General features: G+C 45.6%; 3 protein-coding genes across 3 annotated transcripts; 1 reads left to right on the top strand and 2 right to left on the bottom strand.

Annotated features, from left to right (window-relative positions):
- The first annotated feature begins 7,779 nt into the window (after nt 1-7,779).
- LOC120678058 (BTB/POZ and MATH domain-containing protein 1-like) lies at nt 7,780-8,328 on the top strand. The gene has a single exon (XM_039959219.1). The coding sequence runs from the start codon at nt 7,780-7,782 to the stop codon at nt 8,326-8,328; it is 549 nt and encodes a 182-aa protein (XP_039815153.1).
- A 2,978-nt stretch (nt 8,329-11,306) lies between these two features.
- On the bottom strand, nt 11,307-12,236 carry LOC120678559. Its single transcript, XM_039959802.1, has one exon. It carries the CDS (start codon nt 12,234-12,236, stop codon nt 11,307-11,309), a length of 930 nt encoding a protein of 309 aa, XP_039815736.1.
- A 1,363-nt stretch (nt 12,237-13,599) lies between these two features.
- On the bottom strand, nt 13,600-15,703 carry LOC120678057 (F-box/FBD/LRR-repeat protein At1g13570-like). Its single transcript, XM_039959218.1, has 4 exons — nt 15,599-15,703; nt 14,662-15,510; nt 14,418-14,570; nt 13,600-13,914 (listed from the first exon to the last, which is right to left on the bottom strand). The coding sequence occupies exons 1-4, from the start codon at nt 15,701-15,703 to the stop codon at nt 13,600-13,602; spliced, it is 1,422 nt and encodes a 473-aa protein (XP_039815152.1).
- Between the last annotated feature and the right edge of the window lie 5,902 nt (nt 15,704-21,605).

The following is a 21,605-nucleotide window of genomic DNA, read 5'->3' as shown; positions in this document are numbered from 1 at the left end:
GTTTTCTTGGTTTAGCCGGATATTATCGTCGATTCATTCCGGATTTCTCCAGAATTGCTAAGCCGATGACTGAACTATTGAAGAAAGGAGTAAAATTTGTGTGGGATGAAAAATGTGAAAAGGCTTTCCACACCCTAAGGGAGCAGTTGACTACAACACCTGTCTTAGCTCAACCTGATAATGCCAAGTCCTTTGACGTGTATCGTGACGCGTCGGGTACTGGTCTTAGTTGTGTGCTCATGCAAAACAATAGAGTTGTTGCTTATGCGTCACGAGCTCTTTGACCCCATGAGCAGAATTATCCTACTCACGACCTTGAATTAGCAGCTGTCATTCACGCTCTAAAGATATGGAGACACTATTTGATGGGTACTCATTGCAATATCTACACCGATCACAAAAGTCTCAAATATATCTTCACTCAAGCTGACCTAAATATGAGACAAAGACGGTGGCTAGAATTAATCAAAGATTATGATCTTGAGGTGCACTATCACCTAGGCAAGGCTAATGTGGTAGCGAATGCACTAAGTCGCAAAGCTCATTGTCATTGCCTATCCATCGAGCCATATACCGAAACAATATGTCATGAAATGAGAAAATTGAATTTGGAGATGATCCCTCACGGCACTTTGAACCACATTTCAGTAGAGCCAACTCTTCATGATCAAATAATCATGGCACAGTTACATGATAAAGGTGTTGGGATCATTAAACAGAAACTCTCTCAAGGAGAAGGGAAATATAAGTGTTTTCGTCAAGACCATAACGGAGTCCTATGGTTTGAAAGTCGTTTAGTTGTTCCGAAAAATCATGATCTTTGGAAGCAAATTCTCGACGAAGCACATCTTTCCAAATTTTCTATTCACCCGGGCAGTACCAAGATGTACCAAGATCTTAGGCAAAATTTCTGGTGGACTAGGATGAAAAGGGAAATTGCTAAATATGTCTCAGAATGTGATACCTGTCAGAGAGTAAAAGCCAGCCACTTGAAAGTAGCCGGTTTGCTTCAACCTTTGCCTATCCCATCGTGGAAATGGGAAGACATAAGTATGGACTTTATTGTTGGATTGCCAAACACATCCCAGAAGCACGATTCCATTTGGGTTATCGTGGATAGACTCACCAAGACGGGGCATTTCATTCCGGTACATACTACTTACACTGCCAAGAAGTATGCTGAGATCTATCTCGATCGCATTGTTTGCTTGCATGGGGTACCCAAGACAATCATTTCTGATCGTGGAACACAGATCGTTGCATGCTTTTGGGAACAGTTGCAAGCATCTCTTGGGACAAAATTGATTCGAAGCTCAGCTTATCACCCACAAACTGATGGACAAACTCACCCACAAACTGATGGACAAACTGAGAGGGTGAACCAAATCCTGGAAGACATGTTGAGAGCTTGTGTCATTCATTATGACAAGAGTTGGGACAAATGTCTAGCTCTAGTGGAGTTCTCGTACAACAATAGTTACCAAGAGAGTTTGAAAATGGCACCATTTGAGGCCTTATATGGTCGACGGTGTCGTACTCCTTTGAGTTGGTCACAAGTCGGAGAACGAGTGGTATTCGGACCCGATCTCGTAACAGAGGCAGAAGAGAAAGTAAGGGTAATACAAGAGAATCTAAAGGCCGCCCAGTCTAGGCAAAAGAGTTATTTTGATAAAAGAAGAGACCCTTTGCAATTTGAAGTGGGTGATCATGTCTATCTTCGAGTCTCGCCAACCAAGGGTGTGCAGAGATTCGGAGTAAAGGGCAAATTAGCTCCCCGATATGTTGGCCCTTATGAAATCATGGAGATTTGTGGACCCATGGCCTATAGAGTGCGACTTCCTCCTCGACTTGCAGCAGTACATGATGTTTTCCATGTTTCTCAACTCAAGAAATGTGTTCGAGTTCCCACCGAGATCATTGAACAAACAGAAATATTGGTAGAACCAGATCTCTCTTATGTCGAGTATCCTATCAAGGTTCTTGATCAAAAGAAAAGGGTCACTCGAAGAAAAGCAGTTAAAATGTACAAAATTCAATGGAGTCACCATACCGAAGAGGAAGCTACCTGGGAAACTGAAAGCTACCTAGATCAAAATTTCCCCGATTTTCTGAATTCAACTGGAGGTACACCCCTTTTTCCGCACTTAGCTTGCTTATCTGAATCTCGGGATGAGATTATTTTAAGGGGGTAGGATGTAGCACCTCCGGTGTTTAGCACTGTTTAAACATGCAATTAATGTGAAATGACAAGTTAATTCCCCCCCCCCAAATTTTCCATTACTTAAAAAGCCCGAAATCCGTTTAAATAAACCAAAAAGTCAACTCTCACGCCTTAGCCCAAATGAAATTTTGCCCAAAACAAAAGTTGTAGAGTTTGACAAGGCAAACAACTTTCGTATTCAAAAATTTTCAAGTTACAACATGAAATTTGGAGAAAACCCCGAAAAATAGTGGGTTTAGGGGGTTTTTCATTTAAACTTGATTTCAAATTTTTAACCTACAAATCATTGCTCAAAAGAACTCTGGCCTGGAAGGAAAGTTGTAGGAAATTGAGTTTTGAACAACTTTCGTGTTCAAACTTTTTCGAGTTTCAATTGAAATTTTTGAGTTTGACGCAAGTCAAAACATTGACCTCTCTCTTTCTCTGCTCTCTTTCACTCTCCCCTCTCTCTCTCCCTCGCTCTCCCTGTCTTCCCTGCGCGCGCAGGCACTCGAGCGTGCACGCACGTGCGCTCGCTGCGCCGCTGCCGCGAGCTCGCTACGCCTGCTGCCACCGCGCTGCGGCCTCGCCGCGCCGCTGACTCCCCACCCCGCTCGAGTGCACACGCCCCCGGACCGAGCTCGCTGTGCCACCCGTACGACACCCTCGCCATCATCTCCCCTGAGCGCCAGTGACGCCGCACTGCTGCTGCCTCACCACCCGCCGCACGCTATACCGCCACCAGCGTCTCACCATCGCTGCGCTGCTGTCTCGCTGCTGCCTCGCCGCTCGGCCGACCCACCGTGCCATTAACGCGTGCGCAGCGCGCCACGGCAACGCTCGCCGCCGACGCCTTAACCCCGCGCGAGCGCCCAGTCCCACTCCTCACGCCCTCACTCCACCCGTTAGCTCGCGCAGCATATGTGCACACGCGTCCCATTCCTCACACCTGCGCCCCACTCCATCGCCCAGAACGGCCAGCGTCGCCGCACCACTGCGCAGCGCCGCCGCGCCCCCATTTCCGCCCGTCGAGCCACGGCTCTCGTGGAGAGCCCAGCTCATCACTCCTCCACCCACACCGAGCACCCAGCGAGCTTCATTTCACCCCCAGGCAACTCCCAGGCCCGCCCATTTCCACCCGAAGCCTCCCAGTGCCGCGGAACATCGCCGCCGCAGTCGTGAACCCCGCCGGCCGCCCGCTCACCGCGGAACCCCCTGCTCCGCCCCTCCGCGACTTAAATCAACCCCCGAACTAGCTTCCTTGTGGTCCGCTGAATCTCCACGGCAAGCTCCCCGCCGCCCAGAGCCGCTGGTGTGACGCCGCCGCCGTTCGCTACCACCGGCGAGCCGCTGCTCCGCCGCCGACCTCGCTCCCGGCCGCCCCCGACCTCGACAAGACCGCCTCCGAGTAGCTCTCGCCTTCCTCTTGCCTTTCCCCCACTTCCCATCGCCGCCGGCGAGCTCCCTCGCCGGGAAACGCCGCCGCCGCCGCCTCCTCTGTTCCTGACTCCGGCCAGGGGCATGTCTGTGAGCCCCCAAATTGTTCCAGGGGCCTAGATGCAAGTTGTCGTTTCCTTTTTCTTTTGTTTTCAAAAAACAGTGAACGTGTAAATTAGTTTAAAAATTGTATAAAAATCATAAAAATGTAAACTCAACTGTTCTGGAATCTTTACAAAGAGATCTACAACTTTTGTTACATGCACTTTTTCATTTTCTCAATAGTTTTTGCTTTATTTAAAATGCAAAGAAAATATAGCTTTTATTAGATCTCAAGTTACATGCATGATCTGTTGTCTTTTTTTGGTCAGTATGTTACATGTTAGGTGTATATCTTTGTGTAAAAGTTTCGTGGGCATTTGACATGCCTACCTATCAGTTTATTTAAATCTTACTTTATGCCTAGGTTAAGTAGATTTAATTATTCAAGTGGTTGTGCTATGTTTAGTCAGCTCAAAATTCTGCATTACATCTATGACATGCTATAGTTACGGTAGAAAAAGTTTGGAAATTTTTAGTTAAGGAAAACTAGTCCAAATAATTTTTGGTAAGGAGAAATACATTAAATCATGAAAAATAGTTCCTGCACATGTAAAACTCTAATAATTTTTCTATAGGATAACTTTGAGAATAGGACCATGCTGGTAAAAGATGAGGCCCTGAAACTTATTATAACTGTCTGTAGATTTTAAACTAGATTAATGTAGCTTTACTTTGTCCTAATTATCATGCTCTGTTACTTGCTCCGTTAAATCTGAAAAATTTACAGTAGACTTACCCTAAGTTTAGGAGCACTCAGTAAAAATTTTAGCATCTTTACTTGTAGGGTTTGTTCTGTATAAATGAATCTTAATCCTAGCAGTAGATGTTTAATGAATTGTTTAATAATTAATATACTCAACGAAAATAGCTGAAAAATCTATGGCTGGTTTGTACTTAAAGTAGTTGGCTCCCCATAAAAATTTCATCCTCAGAAACTTTACCCATCAGCTGTTTTGAATATTCCATGCTTGCACTTGAAAATAATCTTTCTCAAAATAACAAAACCCTCACTTGCTTAATGAGTAATAGTTAATCTAGATAATACTCTATAAACGATTGCCCAAGGAGATGTAAAGAAAATATTTTACAACTCTATAATAATTTAAATTAAGTTTGTTACCATCACCACAACTCATGCATGTGCATTTCATATAGATTTGACTACTCTCGCCGACGGTACGTACGAGCTAGTGCCGGAGTCCGAGAGTGAGCGGCGTGAAGCTCAAGTTAACCTAACTGAAATTGCTGAAGACCTGAACCAGAGTTCAGAAGAGCCCAACGCTAGCTCCGCTCAGGAAGGCAAGCCCCGGAGCATGTCCTATCTATTTTAAATTTATGCAACTGCTTATATTCCTATCTACAGGTGATTCGTTTGAAGATCAGGTAGCTAGCTTGACTTGGCCGTGTGTTTTACCTCCTGGGTGGTCGGTGGAATGGGACACGACTCCGGCCAACGATGACAATGCCGAGTGATGTCATGTACGGGTTTCATCATGACATCGTGTATCGTCGTTTAGAACTCGCTTTATTTCCGCTGCAGTTGAACTCTGAACTACTTTCAATTTGAACTTCAAGTACTTTTCTGAGATTTCGAACTTGGTTTGTAATAATTAAGTTAAAACTCTGTAATGTACTATATTTGTGAAATGTTGTACTCTCTGGACTCACCTTCGTGTGGGTTGCATGTAAGCTTTGGGTTCGATCGACGCTAAGGTGGATTCTTCGGGACTTTACCCGACAGCCATGCCGGATTACTCCGTTTGAAGTGCGTGTTAGCCGGGATTACCTTTATGGTGATGGTTAGCGCACTTGAGCCGGATTAATTTGGGCGGTGCTGCCACAGTGCACCGCTACGGCACGAAAGGAGAGGCGGGGAGGTGAGGGCCTTGTGCCGCGATGCATAGGAGGAGGAGCGAGGTGCCGGGGAGGGGAGCAGCCCCGCATGCCACTGCGGCACTATCCATATGAACGCGTCGCGTCCACGCTGCCTTCCTGTACACACGCCCCCAGTGCTCCGCGCCAGCATGCGCTGCCTCAACTCACCAGATGCTTCGCACCGACCCCTGCCGACGGCTACTTCGCACCACCGACCCGCTCCACCCCCCGCGTAGCTCCATGCCGCCACTGCTCTTCACAGCCGCCGCGAGCGAGGGGCGAGCCGAGGAGGTAGGGGAGGGGTGCTAGAGAGAGAGGTGGACTGTAACACCCCTAAATATACCTCCACAATCCTCTGGAGAATTACCAAACTGCAGCACAAGAACAAAACAGAGTACACGAATGCAACATAAATCGTTTAGATGGTTTTAAAAAATTTCACTGGAGTCAAATAAAGATTTCACAAATTGAACCATGCGAGAGAATTCGAAACAATATTAGAGTCTCCACATCCAAATATTTTATTATAAAATATTTATTCAATATATATTAATAAGTGTGTGCACACGTGTTGCTACTCCCATCACAAGCATGCAACATCCAAGCTCAAGCACCTGTGAGGGAAAATATATGTGTGAAATTTATGGAAAAACCTGAGCAAGCAAAATGCTTTAACCAAGCTATTTAAATCATAATTTGATTAAACATCATATTAATAATCAGATAAAAAGAAACATCATACTGAGACAATAAATAAATTTAGGTAGACAAACCTTAACTGTACCAATTTTGGGTATCAACAATATGGCATAGAAAAATAAATGAATCTAATCAAATCATTTACCGCTTAATAAAAAGAAAAGGACCAAGCAACGAGCGATGGATGATACCGAGGCACCGAACCGAATATATGGGCCATGGAGATGACCAAGATGTTAACTACTCACTTCATTCCAAATTATTAGTCGTTTTGAATTTTCTAAGTGCATACGTTTTGCTATACATCTAGATATATATCTTGTCTAGGTGCTTAACAAAATCAATGTATCTAGAAAGCCAAAACAAAGCTGTTGACGGGTTAAACTCGCTTCCCCCCCCCCCCCCCCCTCACTCCTCTTATTCTGAACGTCTGTATTTCCGTTATCTTGTGTAATGGAAATGGGGTGATCCCGTCTCGAAAAAAAAGAAAGCCAAAAAAAAAATAATTTGAGATAGAGGGAGTAAAATAGATCGCATATACACTCTTCCTGCAGTCTACAACCAAGGCGTATCATGCATGGATGGTGTATCATGCAAGGATGAGATAAAGGCCCCTAGCTGCCAGCGGGGGCCCGGGGAGCCTGCCCCGTTTGCCGAGTTGCTTTTAAAATTCCGTTGTTTGCGCACTGTAAGAACAAATTGCATACTCAGTTTGCATAGCCATTTTAATTTGAAGCAGACTTTGTTCAGTTTACAGAATCATTTCAAGCCTGTTGCCATTGCCATTCAGTTAACAGCTAGCCTGACATTTTTCAAGCAAACTGCCATTGCCATTCATTTTCACATTCTGCATACCCCAAATATATACCCCAATTTGCAATGTAATTAACTGAACCTAGTTCTGGATAAGCATTGCAATAATTTGACCGTTCCGGACGGGGCCCTGAAGAACGACGGAAGGAACGGGCCAGCTTGATCGCTGATGGCGCTCGGCTATCTTCGTGCATGCAGTGCAGGCTCGGTCAGCAACCTGGGCAGCTCTTTCCGGCTCAACAGCCTCGTGTGGGCGAGTCGTTGCAGCGGCGCAATGATTTCGGGACGCGTGGAGCCCATCCAGGGGGTGCCGCCGCACGGCGGCCTCGGCGCGGCAGAATTTTCTTCTCCGGATTCCAGATGTTACAGCGGCAATATCGGCATCCGTTACGATCGCATGCAGCAGTCTCGCCGTCGAATGAGTGCATCTCTCTATAAAAACCTCAAGATGAGACGCACTTCTTCCATCCGCCGCTGATCAGTTCAGTCCCGTTCCAGCTTCCAATCTTCCTTTCCGATCGATCTCCGGCAATCATCTAGTTAGAGCCATGTCGACGACGGCGGCGGAGGTCACCGTGTCCGCGGCCGCCGCGACGGCGGTCGCGACCAAGTGCCACCTGTTCAAGATCGAGGGCTTCAAGCGGATCAAGACCATGTACGGCAACGGCCGGAGCATCGACTCGTGCGGCTTCGAGGCGGCGGGCCACACCTGGAGGATCCAGTTCTTCCCCGACGGGAACCGCGCGGAGAACGCCGGCTTCGTCTCCCTCGTCCTCAAGCTCGACGACCACGACGCCGCCACCGCCGCCGGCGGCGGAAACGACGACGTCCTGGTCGAGTTCCGGTTCTCCCTGGTGTGTCTCCACGACAAGCCGGCGGCGAGCCGGGCGTACACCAAGACCTACACGACCACCTTCAACACGAAGGCCCGCAAGGCCCTGGGCTGCTGCCAGTTCATCAGGCGGGACGAGCTGGAGAGGTCAGAGTACCTCAGGGACGACGGCCTCGCCGTCCGGTGCGACGTCGCCGTCCTCAACAACCCCGTCGACGTGAAGGAGCGGGCCGCGCAGGCGCACGACCTGGAGAGGCTGGGGGTGGTCTGCGACTGCAAGGACGACGCGTGCAAGAGCCATCACCTCAGGACTGCCTTGTCGTTCAGGGAGGCGCTCGTGAAGCTCTTCTTGGGGTGTTTCCACCTCTGAATGGATCCACCACTACCAGATCTATCCTCGTAGCCATCGCATTTTGTGTTTCATCAGAACAACTATCTCGATTATTTCGCACTAGAAAAATGTTTCCAATTTCATTTGAGATCAATCATCGTTAGGGTGTGCTAATTTTCGTATACATTCGAGTTTCCTGATGATCAACAATGAATAAAGTGGTATTTTTCCTCCAAGATGAACTTTTCTTTGAGGCCCTTTTTTATATACGTAACATATTTTTATTTGCAGATCTCATAATAGCATCATCAACCAGTGCCAACGAACGGAATGGTTTATTAATAATGTGCAACCGTACACTACAGCAATTTAATCTATGACGAATTTTGAGTGATAAGCAACATTTGTGATGTTTATGATATTTCATCACTGATCAGCAAGAGGACCCACTGGGCCCGGCCGATTTCATCAGTGACCCAATGCAACTCTAGAAAACGTCATAGTATGCAAATAGAAATCATAGGCAGCGCTCGACTTCGGAACCACCGAGGGAATGCGCGGGAGAGGAATAGTGAGAGCAATGGCTCGGTAATTTTGCCTAGCGAGAGCAATCGGATGGACAGATAAGAAGAGAGCTAGACCCCTGTACCTCCTATTTGTAAGCATTTCCACTCATCGTACAGTTTTCTAATTTAATGCATATGTTGTGGGGAACTCCCCCACAGTTTTCTTTCAAAAAAAGAAGAAGAGAGCTAGATAAAGAGTCTGTTGTTGGATCCTGTTTTCAGGGGTTTTTCTTTTTTGAGCAAGCTAGGCAAGATAGCTGACTTTTGGAGATACTATACACATATAGAATCCTTAAATTATAAAATATAAAGATATATGCTAGGCCAGAGGTAGTTCAATTTTATGTTAGTTCCACTAAATAGGATGGCGAATTTTGTGTTAATTCCTTGTATATATGACTGGGTTAAAACTTTGACCCGGCAACATTTGTCGAATATCAATTTTAGCAGTTGCCGGTCAGCAATTATAGTTTACTATATATTATGCATGGGAGTGGAATATAAGGAATTATAATCATGAAGTTTCGGTTTTAGCAGTTGCCGGATAGCAATTATACTTTCTAATATTGGAGTGGCATATAAGGAATAAAAACCATGAATTATAAAGGGCCTACACCATGGGTGATCAAGAAGTCAATGCAACCAGTAGGGGTCCATCTTGAGGGAAGGGGAGGGCCGAGTGGGAGGGGATCCTTGATATTTGGCCGGAGAAAGAAATGACTGCCGTATAGGAACGCCACGTCATCACATGCATTCTAATTGGGGATATTCGCATTTCGTGTGACAAATAGAGAAAATGTTTACAGATTTTATCTGCCTTTTAAGAGATTCTTCGATCTTAAAACCTGTTGGGGGCACTCAGCTTAATTCTAAAATACAAACACGAACTTTTATGGACACTCTTTAATTATTCATTGGAAATGTTATTTATATGTTTTCTTTGCAATTACACGGTACAACTCGGACACTCACAACGCATGTATATTCAACCCCAATGAACACACATACGCAAACCCTACCCTCTATGAGCATCTTCGAAGACTGAGCCGGCAAATTCTCGAGATTGACGAAGTCACCATATGCGTCTCGCTGTCAATGGAAACATCATCTACCACTGAAGGCACAACATCATTAAATCCGGGAAAATTCGCTTTCACGAGGAGTCGAACCCAGTACCTCAGGTGCTACTAAGGCTCTTGTAACCACCAGGCTACATGACATTTCTTTTCAAATGCTATTTATATGTTGACACAGTTCTTAGTAAAAACTCATCACATTTGTTTGCAGTATCGAACCAGAAAAAGATGTGCTGGTAATCAAATAGAGTGTTCCAGGTAGAGAAATGAATGCCCATCAAAGTCAGGGCGACTGATTTTCTAACAAATCTCAATAGGATTTGCAGGGCCCCAATCTAACTATAAATGTGTGAGTAATAAAATAAAGGGAACATATCTGGTGCAAACCAATTTCTTCGTGCAAATTCTAATCTGGGTCACCGGATCAACATCCAAGGGGTGCAGAGGTTGGTTTGCACCTGATATGTTCCATAAAATAAAATGTTACAACTGAACTAAAAAAATGTTCATGAACAATTTTTGTCGCCACTTTGATTGATAAGAAATACAAATTTCTTGGGAAAAATAAAATATGTCGGATTGCAAATTTCTAGCTAAGAAAAAATATTCCCAGTTATAATATAAAATGTTCTACCTAGAGAAATAAATGTTCCTAAAAATTTGGTGCGATGAATATTCTAACAAAAATCTATCGGATATGTAATGTTTGGATATAAGAACAGAATGTTTGGTAGCTCCAAGTAGACTATATTTTAATTTTATTTCACTTTTTTTGATAGAACATAAACTGAAACTATTGAATTTTAAAAAATTGGTTAGAAAATTGGTGTGTTACCTTTTTTTATGATAGACGATAAACTCAAACTCATGAAAATATATCAATGGATGAATAAGTAGTCTCATGATTCATTTCGGCCTTGGGTTTGCTGAGCACACACAAGCGGCAGGCACCAGGTATATAACAAATACTCTCTCCGTTTCAAATTATAAGTTATTTCAACTTTAATGGAGAGTCAAATATTTTAATTTTGACTACGTTTATACAAAAAATTATTAACATTTATGATACCAAATAAGTGTCATTTGATTTTTCATTAAATATACTTTTCCAGTATATCTATAATTTTGGTCAAACATAAAAAAAATAGTTTGACTCTTCAGAAAAGTTAGAATGACATACAATTTGAAACGGCGGGGGTACTACTTGTCAATTATCTCTTATTGCAGACTACCAAAATGTACAATTGATGTGTGCTATTTACATACATAATAGTACGTCACAAAATAACCCTATTACAACTTCTCTACAAATCCCTGCTAGATATTCCTGACAAGTATGGAGCTAGCCGAAGATAGGTCGCGGCAACTGCCTTTGTCATCTGGTGACGTCACGTGCTTCCTCGTTGCCGGCCGTCACCACCGGTGGCTGCTCGACAAGGACAAGCGCATCGTGAAGCGGCAGCATCACGAGGACGACAATGGTGGTCTCGGCGGCTACCGCCACCGCGAGGAACCCGATGAGGCCGACCGTCGGGGAAGTGTACTGGTGGATGTCCCACACGGACGTCAGCCCGAGCGCCAGCACCTGCACGGGCAGCGGCAGGACGGCGAATGTGATGAGCGCGTACGCCCTCGCGCGCAGCCGCCGGTTGATGGCGACGGCGGCCACGTCCCAGCACGCGGTGGCGAGCAGCGGCATGTAAAGCGCGACGAGCGCCAGGAGCAGCGTGGCGGCGTACGCCGGGTACGCGCAGTGCCCGGCGCCGTCCGCGGCGTGCGCGAGCTGGCCCGGGTACGCGACGACGGTGGCCGGCGTGGCGAGGACGAGCACGTGCGCGGAGAGGAAAGGCAGGCAGGCGAACGGCACGGCGATGGCGGCCGCCGGCAGCCGCGCCCCGCCGACGGACGCGCGCAGCAGCAGGAGCACGCAGGCGAGCATCCCCGGCTCGGCGATCCCGTGCGCGACGAGCGGGTACGCGAGGCACGGCATAACGTGGCGGCGCGGCGGGAGCACGGCCCCCCGGAAGAAGGGGAGGCGGAGCGCCTCGGCGGCGGCCATGAGCCCCGCGAAGAAGGCGAGCAGCAGGCGGGGGCCCCGGGGCGACGGTCCGAGGTCGAGGACGCGGCGCAGGCGGCCCTGCCCCGCGCGCGCTTCGAAGGAGATGAGCACGACCGACGCCGCGGCGGCGACCGCGGCGATGGCCACGGCGAGGGCAGCGGCCGCGAAGTCGGCGCCGCCAGCGACGGGCAGGGGCGTGAGGCTTCCGGCCTCGAGCGCCTCGGCGACCGCGACGCTGGCCTGCATTGTCTCCTAGCCGCCGGTTGATGATGAGGTCGGATTCTGGCACCGGCGGCGGCCGTGGAGCACGGCTGCAGCAGGGCGCACGCGATCTTGCAGCTCCCACGACGGCAGCGCGGTTTCATATCAAACTGGATTGGAAATGGGATAGGGATTGGGACGTTGGCCTCTTCACGCAGGCAGCGAGACGGCGACGAGACGCAGGCCTAGAAAGGCAGCAGATCCCATTGTGTCCAGCTCTTTGCTGCCAATAATGATCTCCCTCTTAGCATCATCAGTACTACGTATAAACAAGGAGCAGATCGATTGTGTAAATGGCAAAGCCAGGAGATCATCTGAAGATTCAGAGGAGAGGCTGCTTGGATGGCATGGGACACAAGGATCTTTTCTTAATTAAGCGTTGCCAGTCAATGACAATCCTGTTGGATTACGGTTTGGCGGCCGCCGTCCTAAAATAACATTGCTTCGCTGTTGGACGCATCCATATTAAACATGTGTGAACGCACGTTTTTAGAATGGAAATAAAGTGCATGTAGGCAAGAGTCGCTTGGCGTGGCCGTTCATCAAACAGATGAGAACTTAAGCATGTACAAAAAAAAAAAACCTCCAACAAACAATCCTAATCAAACTAGAACGGGAGCATGTCAATTTCACCTTTTCGTGTCTTCTTATATATAAAAAAACTCCAACAAACAATCATAATAAAAAAGTTTAGGTGTTCAGAGGAGATTGGTTGCACATGACATGGATAGTATCTGTAACTCCATAGTATCATCTTAGATGTTACTGTAATATATCTTATATTTAAGTTATGAATCTTTTAGGAGGGGTCTGTAATGTTTCATGCCGTTTATGGTTGTTGCTTCCATGGTGAGGCGGGGGGTTTCGTAAAATTCATGGTACCTGTCTGAGTCACCGTAGGAATCTTGAACCCTCCAAGCAATCACTTTATACTGGATAAAGTGGATGACTCATGGCACATCAAACAGTTGGAAACAAATACTGAAATTCATGTACTCTAGCAATAAGCTAACATTACTTGAGAATATCATTTAGGGCCGGGCCTGTTTGGTCCCACATTAGATTTGTCTCGCATTATATTAATTACTCACATTAGATTCGTCTCGCAGTTTAGTCTCGGCATTCTGCAATTAGTTTTGCAATAAGTAAGGCATCTAATGTTTATACTATAGAACTATTTCCCTGCCGGTACAAGGAAATGGAACTGTTTTAGAGTACAAGTCTCTGTCACCATCTCGTAACACTAGACCTGAAAATCCAACTCATTGCCCACTGTCGCCTTTTACATAGTGAGCCTAAGTATATGCATACCCATTACAGAATTTATACTTTCCAACAAACGATGAATTTAAATCACACGGAGCCTGGCATTCTGCGGGAGTGATGTTGTACTCAAGGAAGCTTTGGCGATCCTCCTTGCTTCCTCAAAGGGTGGTCCCCTGTCTGTATATGGCGAAAAGTCCATAGAATGCCGTTGTTTCGTATCTACGGTTATGGCCTCCAGCGCAGGCGCATTTTCCACGACGTGCAAAAGAAACTCGAGTTGTCCCCTTGCTGCTTTGAATCCAGTGATCCACATGTCCTTCAAATAAAGGTATTTACATTGCCCAAAGTCCTGTCGGTGAGGGCCTACATCGGCCAACCATAAGGCGAAGCCAGAGTACTGCAGGCATCAACAGAATAGTGTTACTCATGTCTCACTGACAATCAGCAATGTCTGAGTATTTTTAGCAGCTATGATGTTTGAACAATTGTTCTGACATATTATTCTACTAATAGTTAGCAGGCTGTTAAAACATTGGCATGATGATGATGATGATGATGATGATGTTGCGTGTATAAGATATCATTTGGTTGGCGATGAGAGGGAATGTGTTGGAGCAGCTCCACTCCTAATGGTGTTTGGTTGAGTAGCTTTAGGATGGAGTGGTTCCCCAAGGGAACATTCACTCAGATGTTAGGGCGAGCGGAATATAAGCATTTGGATTGAACTAGTAGGTATATGCAACCCAATTTATGTAATCTTTAGGGTATAGGATAAACTGGAAAGAGGACAACATGTGACACTTTAAGCAGTTCGATGTATGTGATAGCAGGACTCCAGTAAAATAAAGGCAAAAAAGACATCGTATTAAACATTATTGGAATGTAGCATATGCCACTTACATGGACCTCCAGCTTCTCAATGAATGGCGTGGCTCTCAGAAATGATATTAAATAAAGAAGAATCTTGTCAACATGTTCGAAATGTGAAAACATGAATAACTGCAAGTGCCTGAGATGATGAAACTTCAATGGGTTATCCCACAACCATTGCTTCTGAAAAAACGAAAACACAAAAAAATTACTGCACAAGAAAAGTATGTTAGATATGTCAAATGGTAACCATATGGATCTTCCAGGAGACTACCTCAAGATGTTGCCACCCAATACGCAAAGTCAGACATTGTACATTCGGAAGGCCCTTCAGAACTTTCTGAGAAACTGCCTCGTTCAACCTAAAATATGCATTTTGCAGCTTGGAAGAGTGGTTGAGGTCGATAGGTATAAACTCTCCATCGTATCTGAAGGTGGCTAGATTCACAGCATGGAATTTTATCCTTGTTAATTTGCAGTGCTCAACATACAAGTAGAGGAGATGGGGTAACAGACCATCCACCGTTAGTTCATCGTTGAGATTGCATCTGTCTATCCGTAGCCACTCAAGTTTACAACAATGGGACAGGATATGTTCAAGATCCTTTCTGCTGGCCTGTACCACTTGTAGGTAAAGCTTTCTTAGATTTGGAAAACCACTGAATTGAGAAGGTAGTTTCAGAAATACAAAGCTAAGCTGCATATGCTGCAGACGTCTTACACTTCCGTCGTCTAAAAGTTTGAAAGGAAACATATAGTGGTCGTTACGCCCCGGAAATTTCAGGGGCTTCAGATCCAAAGTTAGGTTCTTTGTCCGTGACGACACAGCAAAATCAATCCAATTATCGAGATAATGAATCAGGCTGTCAACGAAATCGATTCTGATTTCCAATGTTTCGACCACCATGCCTTGGTGTTTCTGCAAGACTGCATTAACCTTATGAATGAACTCATCTGTATGTTGGTGCAGATCATCCCTGACGCCATTGCAGATTTTGGCAGCATCGAATGTCAATCGAGGGCACTCTGACCACATGCATCTCCACCTACTTGACAAAACACTAGTCCTTGCATACTCTTTTGGTGGTAATTTGGAGATAATTGAGTACAGGACGTCCTGCAGCTGCAATATCAAAAAAATTATATGAAAGTTGATTTGATAATGAAAAGTGAGTAAAGAAGAAAAGGAAATGGCAAAGTTGAACGTGTACCAGTGGAAGTTCTTCAAACTGAACATTTTGTGGTCTAGTCTGATGGATTGATTTACCACGAGCTGCTTCTGTATTTCTGTCTTGGCCTATTAGATTGTTCGCCATTTTGATGCTAAACTGTTGACCCATCTATATTGAAATCAAGCAAGACAGAAGAACAGTTAGAGAAACAGAACAGATGGCTATAAACAACCGTACTCTGCTGTTACTAATTGCTTGGCTTTTGAGACCGATCAGACATATAGCAAGCAAAAGGAGGTGCAATCCCTGACGAGGTAAAGAGACAACTAACTGCGCAGTCGAAAAGGAGCATGCTTGTTCGGTTGCATAGAATGAATTTATGTGCAACCAACAAGCCCTAACACGGTCGCAGCCTGAGGAGGGGATCGGAACCAAACCTGCATAGAAGAGGAGACCTCCGACGTAGATGGATGGGATCCGAGCCAAACCCTTATCTTTTCAGCGACAAGAGCGCAAATCCAAACAAACGCGCGAGCGTTGGCTGGGATGCGGGCGCTCGATTTCCTATCGGACCGCACCGTCCGCGCATACCTTTTTTTTGGAGTATGTGATGCATACATTGGTTTCATTTCCTTTATACGCGGGAACCAAGGCACCAAATAAAAGCAGCAGTAGCCGGCGCAAGTGGTGCTCCGTACTGATGTCAACCAGACCGTGGATCCGAGCATCCCTTTTCTTTTCTTTTTTATTAGATTTTTTGTTCCTTAATATATTTACTTCATAACATTTTGTAAATATTTTTTACACAACTTATGAACATAAATTTTGTTTTCATATAATGTGTGGATACAACTTATGCTTTTTTGCATAACTTATGAATAGAAGTCTATGTACATATTTTTTGTAGTACAATTTATGCACATAATTTTGGTGTCATGCAATTTAGGCAAATATTTTTATGCTTTTATGCATATATTTTTTATATGTAAATTTATGTTTTTACAATTTTTAATAAATAGTGTATATTCATTTTTTTCATTTTGTAGTTGTTTTGAATGATTCATCTTCACACATATTTTCGTATAATTTATGTTGACAAATTTTGGTTTTACATTTTTGTTCATTTATATTTTTTGATTGGAATGATAAAAGAGAACGGGGCCACGGCGTGCATGGGCGTTCACCTGGTTGGATATTGTGCTTTTGGCCCTTTGGGAATCGGACACTGCGGTTTTTTTATTTTTATATTTTTGATTTCTGTTTTTTACAAAAATATATTTTTGATTTGGAAATTTACAGAAATATACCCCGGCCGCCCCGCTGCCGGGCGGCAGGGGCTTATTCGCAAAAAAAGACGACAAAAAATTGCAGACAGGCCCCTGGCCCCCCAGGCCGCCCGGCAGTGGGGCGGCCGGCCTTATTTTTTGCAATTTAGCCCTTTTCGCGAAATAATTTCACATATGTACCCTTTTTATAACTTTTTTGCAGAAATAGACCCTGGGGTCGGCGCTGTAATATGTGGCGCCGAGATAACACGTCTTGGCGCCACAGATCACGGCGCCGAGGTGCCACGCACGCACAAGCAATCTAGTGAATCTTCGAACTTGCCTTTAATATTTTCGGACATTTTCAGGAGACTAGAATACTGTGAACCACACATCAAATATAACGGTAATAATTAAGAACTAAAAACTACATTACACAATGTAAACCATATGAATTACATCATAATACAACATTAATGAAACACACATCAGACATGCAGTGGCATGGCAGAACCTGTTGCAACTATGGTAAACAGATTCTGAACTAAGCTAACATGTCTTAGGTAATTTAGAAAAACACAACAAACACAACGATGCAGCATGTGACTAGCACTAGATAGTCCTAGTAGCCGTACCCCCCACGTAGCAAACTGCGTTGAGCCTTCTCCGCAGTATCCACCCATTGCAGGTGGTGCAGGCGGTGGTGCCGGAGGGGCAGGGCCCTTCTTCTTGTGACAAGGGCAGTTGCAGTAAGGAATAGTGCATAGTTCATCCTGTGAAGCGGCAGTATTGCTTGTATCATCATCTTCGTCGTCTTTGTTACCCTCGCTCAATTCCTCGTAATGGTTTACCTTGCATTCCAGATCAAAGATCTTTATCTGGAGGTACTCGATGAACTCCTGAACTGAATCAATTGGTGCAGGATCGACCCACCTAGTAAAACCACAGTTTTCTGGAGCATCTGAAGACTGCAAAATAAATTTCATATAAGGTATCTCAATGAAGATAAAGAAATAAAACAACCGAGTATTACCCATGCGTGTGGGCATTTGAAGAAACGCCAACCGTCATCCATCCTGTCGGTGCACATCTGCACTAAGCAGTCCTCACCATGTCTGCATTTTGGCCACGGTTCTCTACGGTTATCGTATTGTCGTAGAGGAATTTCATTGGTAAATTCACTCTTGTGCTGTGGCGGAAACTCAAACACTGGTTCCGGAAAGGAATCAGGTCTAAGAGGCCCCTCCCATATTATGGGGTCTCCCTTTCTTCCCCCTTTTCCTTTCCCAAAACCGTAGTAATTCTTTTCGCTAGACCCACCTCCAGACATTGGGTATATAATGAGCTTTGATGTTTGAGTGCTGCTGAGAGTTCACAAACTTCGGAGTATTTATAGGCGCACAAAGGTCTGGTACCCAGAGTGTGGAGTGTAAATGGACCTGAAAAGCCTACATGACAACACAGTGAAGAGGCTAGCTGACCGAACATTGAAAAGGCTAGATTCAATTCTCGAACTGACAACTCGATACATCTCTGTGCATGCAGAGCATCTAAGTGCATGCAGACTCACAGCACTGCATCGCTGCCACTCGGTCGATCGTGCCTAGATGCCGCCTTCTCCACTACACGCCACAGATCTTCGCTGTAGAATGACAGTTCCGTCATCCTTGCCCAAGAGACTGCTTTGAAGGTGAGCTGGTGTGGTTGCCGTGTTGTCACATCTTTTTGAAATGGTGAAAGGGCACTGCTATTGGGCTGTCGTCTTTTGTCACGTTTGTCTGGTCAAATAATGCGACATATGCGAAACCCGTGATCGCCGTGCTGAGCAGTGGCAACCTGTGATCTCGTACTCGCAGCTAGATACACTATAGTCCCTATTTTGAGCTATACGAGCGTGTCACACAGTTTACTCTATATGCGGTAGTCGTCATCATCGTTGGCGGGGTCTCGGACGCTAACTCCTCCTGCAACTAACTTGTCCTTCATTAAATCACGGAAAAAATTCGCAAAAACTTCTCTTATTTCACGAGCATTATGGAACCCACAAACATAACAAGTTCACATCAATAATATCTATAGAAACAAATATCAAGTAAACTACCACAATCATAAACAACCATAATCCGAACAGTCGAAACAGTCCATAATGTCGCCGGAGAAACAAGTGCAAACAACTAACCACCACTACCATTCCGACCTCTCTTACGTTGTGCGTGTACGTGATCTGTAGGGTAGCTATGACGTTCCGGTAGCCTCACGTCTCTGGCAGGACGGCGTAACTGAGCCAGAGGTGTATGCAAGCTTTGATCATCGACCTAGGCAGGCGTAGCAAACAACCGTGTAAAGTCCTCCAAGGAGGCCGCGGCGTTGTCTTCAGACCACCCTACAGATTACAAAAAAAAATTTAAGCAACATTCAAAAGGTGAATGCAATTCCGTACAAATTATTGTACGTACCCTGTGTTGGTGGTGGTGGTGGTGGTGGTGGATAGGAAGAAGCTCCTTCATATCCTCCGGGTGATGGCATAGGGTGATACGAAGACGGCCCCGCTCCGGTGAACTGTTGTGATCCTGAGTATAAATAATAACGTATGAGCCTTCGACCATAAAATATAAGCAAATAAAATTATGCACCACATATTTACCTAAAGTCCCTCCAGCATGTGGCATAGAGGTAAACTGGGTTCCTTGAAATGAAACCCCTTGCGAGGCACCTGGCCCTCCATAGGGCTGAGAACCGGGGTATCCGTACCCTGTGTGGAGTCGTATTTAAATACTACATATAAACATATGGATCGGTAAATATCACACCATACCTTCGTACTGTCGGTGGTATAAGGGAGGCTGCTGCCATGCGGGACCACAAGGAACCGACGTCGACGCTTCCGACGATCCGTAGGAATCCTCGTACTCCGTCCGCGTACCAAAGACCTGAAGGATACCTCGGGCTCTATCACGTTGAGTGGTCCAGGCCTCGAGTTGTGCCGGCACGCTCATCGTAGACCCGCCATGAATCCTCATTACATTCAGTGAGCAATCTAATTCAAGCAGCCTACATGACTCGAACTGCAACAAAAAAAACTTAGTATACAAATATTAAAAGATCGAAAATGCCGTCAACATTTACTCACCGCCCCAGCTAATGCCTCATCCCTGTGTCGTGCATAACGATCCTGCGAAGTCGCAACATGCGGATGTGGATGCATGTCAACAAACGTCAAACGGCAATGAGTTTTCGGTTCGTACCAGGTCAGGTACGCCCGAAACAAAGGCTCAGTGTGTGGACCGGTATCCTCAGCCAACTGCTCGTCTGCATCATCCCACGCAGCCACCCATGGTTGTAATCTAGTGACCCACATTGTCGAAAAAGGATGTACAGCTCTTGATAAACTGCACGTTAAATAGAAATTAGTTTCACATTCTTAGTACATGGGTGCTCATAAATTTTTGTTACCTATGATCGAAGCGCTGAACATGATCCAACGCTGAAGGCACAGGGAAAGACTGGCGTCGACCGAACTGCCTCATGACTCTATCCGGGCAGTGGGTCTCAACTACAACGCCGTACACCAAAACTGCAGTAGTCATCCATAGGCCCTGGTCCTGTGTGCACACCGAAGATATCCCAAGCGGTGCACGTGCGGCTATAGCCGAAGGACTGTATGGCTCCCACACAATATCTTCTGGGGTCAATCGATCAAATTCGGCATCAAACTCAGGATAAGACCGCCGGGTCTGTACATGTGCCCATGTTTTCTGCAAAAATAAAAATTATGTGTCCATAAGAAAGGTATTGAGGGAACAATATATGACCATAGTACGCATAGAATATAAATTTTTATCGGGTCCACACCTGTCGAGAGTACCAGAGAGTCCCCATGGTGGGTCTGTCATCCTCCGTGTCACCGTACATATCCGGCGTGTACGATGACTGGTCAATCATGGGACGACCGATAGCAATCCTCTCATAAGACCAAAGCTGTAGCAGAATTGGGCACCCCGTTAGGACAGCATTCCTATCATTCTGCCGTGATGCCTTGCAGAGTCCACGATATGTGCATGCAAGAACCGATGAACCCCAACTATATAAGGGTATGGTATCCTCATCTGCATCGGCGATCTCCTGTGCGTAGGGCAGAAGCACCCTATCCACACAGTGCCCGTGTGAGTTGTTGAATATGATGTACCCAAATAACCACAGCAGGTATGCCTTGAGTGATCTAGTCACGCTGTAGTCATCAGCATCGGCTGCCAACAGATCTGGCTGCAATGAAGTACGAACATTGAGAATAAGAAACACATGAGTTATTTCAAAGCCATAAAATATATCAACACATCGTTTTGTACGAAATTGTACCTGAAACTGTAGGAGCCATGACTTAGAAGGGCCTTTGGACTGTGGGTGCTCATTGAAATCTTCAGGATCAATCGTGGTGCCAACACCTGCAAAACGTTCCTCAAGATCCTCCAGCCACGTAGAAGGTACCACGCGGGGCCTGACAACGTCTCCGGTGATAGAAAGACCAAGCAGCATCGCAACGTCCTGCAGGGTCGGTGCCATCTCCCCACAAGGGAGGTGGAACGTGTGTGTCTCAGATCTCCATCTGTCAACGAGAGCTGAAAGTAGAGACTTGTCTAGCTTCACCAAAGCACTCTCAGCAAGACGAGCCACAATGAGAAGACCTGCCTCGCTCAGCCTGCATGCTCAAATGTTAATACATTATATAACGAAATGTATAACGGATAAAAATAGAAAATAGACGACATATCACCTGGGCACCC

Source organism: Panicum virgatum, chromosome 6N, assembly GCF_016808335.1.
Source record: "Panicum virgatum strain AP13 chromosome 6N, P.virgatum_v5, whole genome shotgun sequence".
NCBI classification, from domain to species: Eukaryota; Viridiplantae; Streptophyta; class Magnoliopsida; order Poales; family Poaceae; genus Panicum; species Panicum virgatum.
Note: the sequence above shows the minus strand (reverse complement) of the source record. Positions and strands in the feature narration are given on the sequence as shown.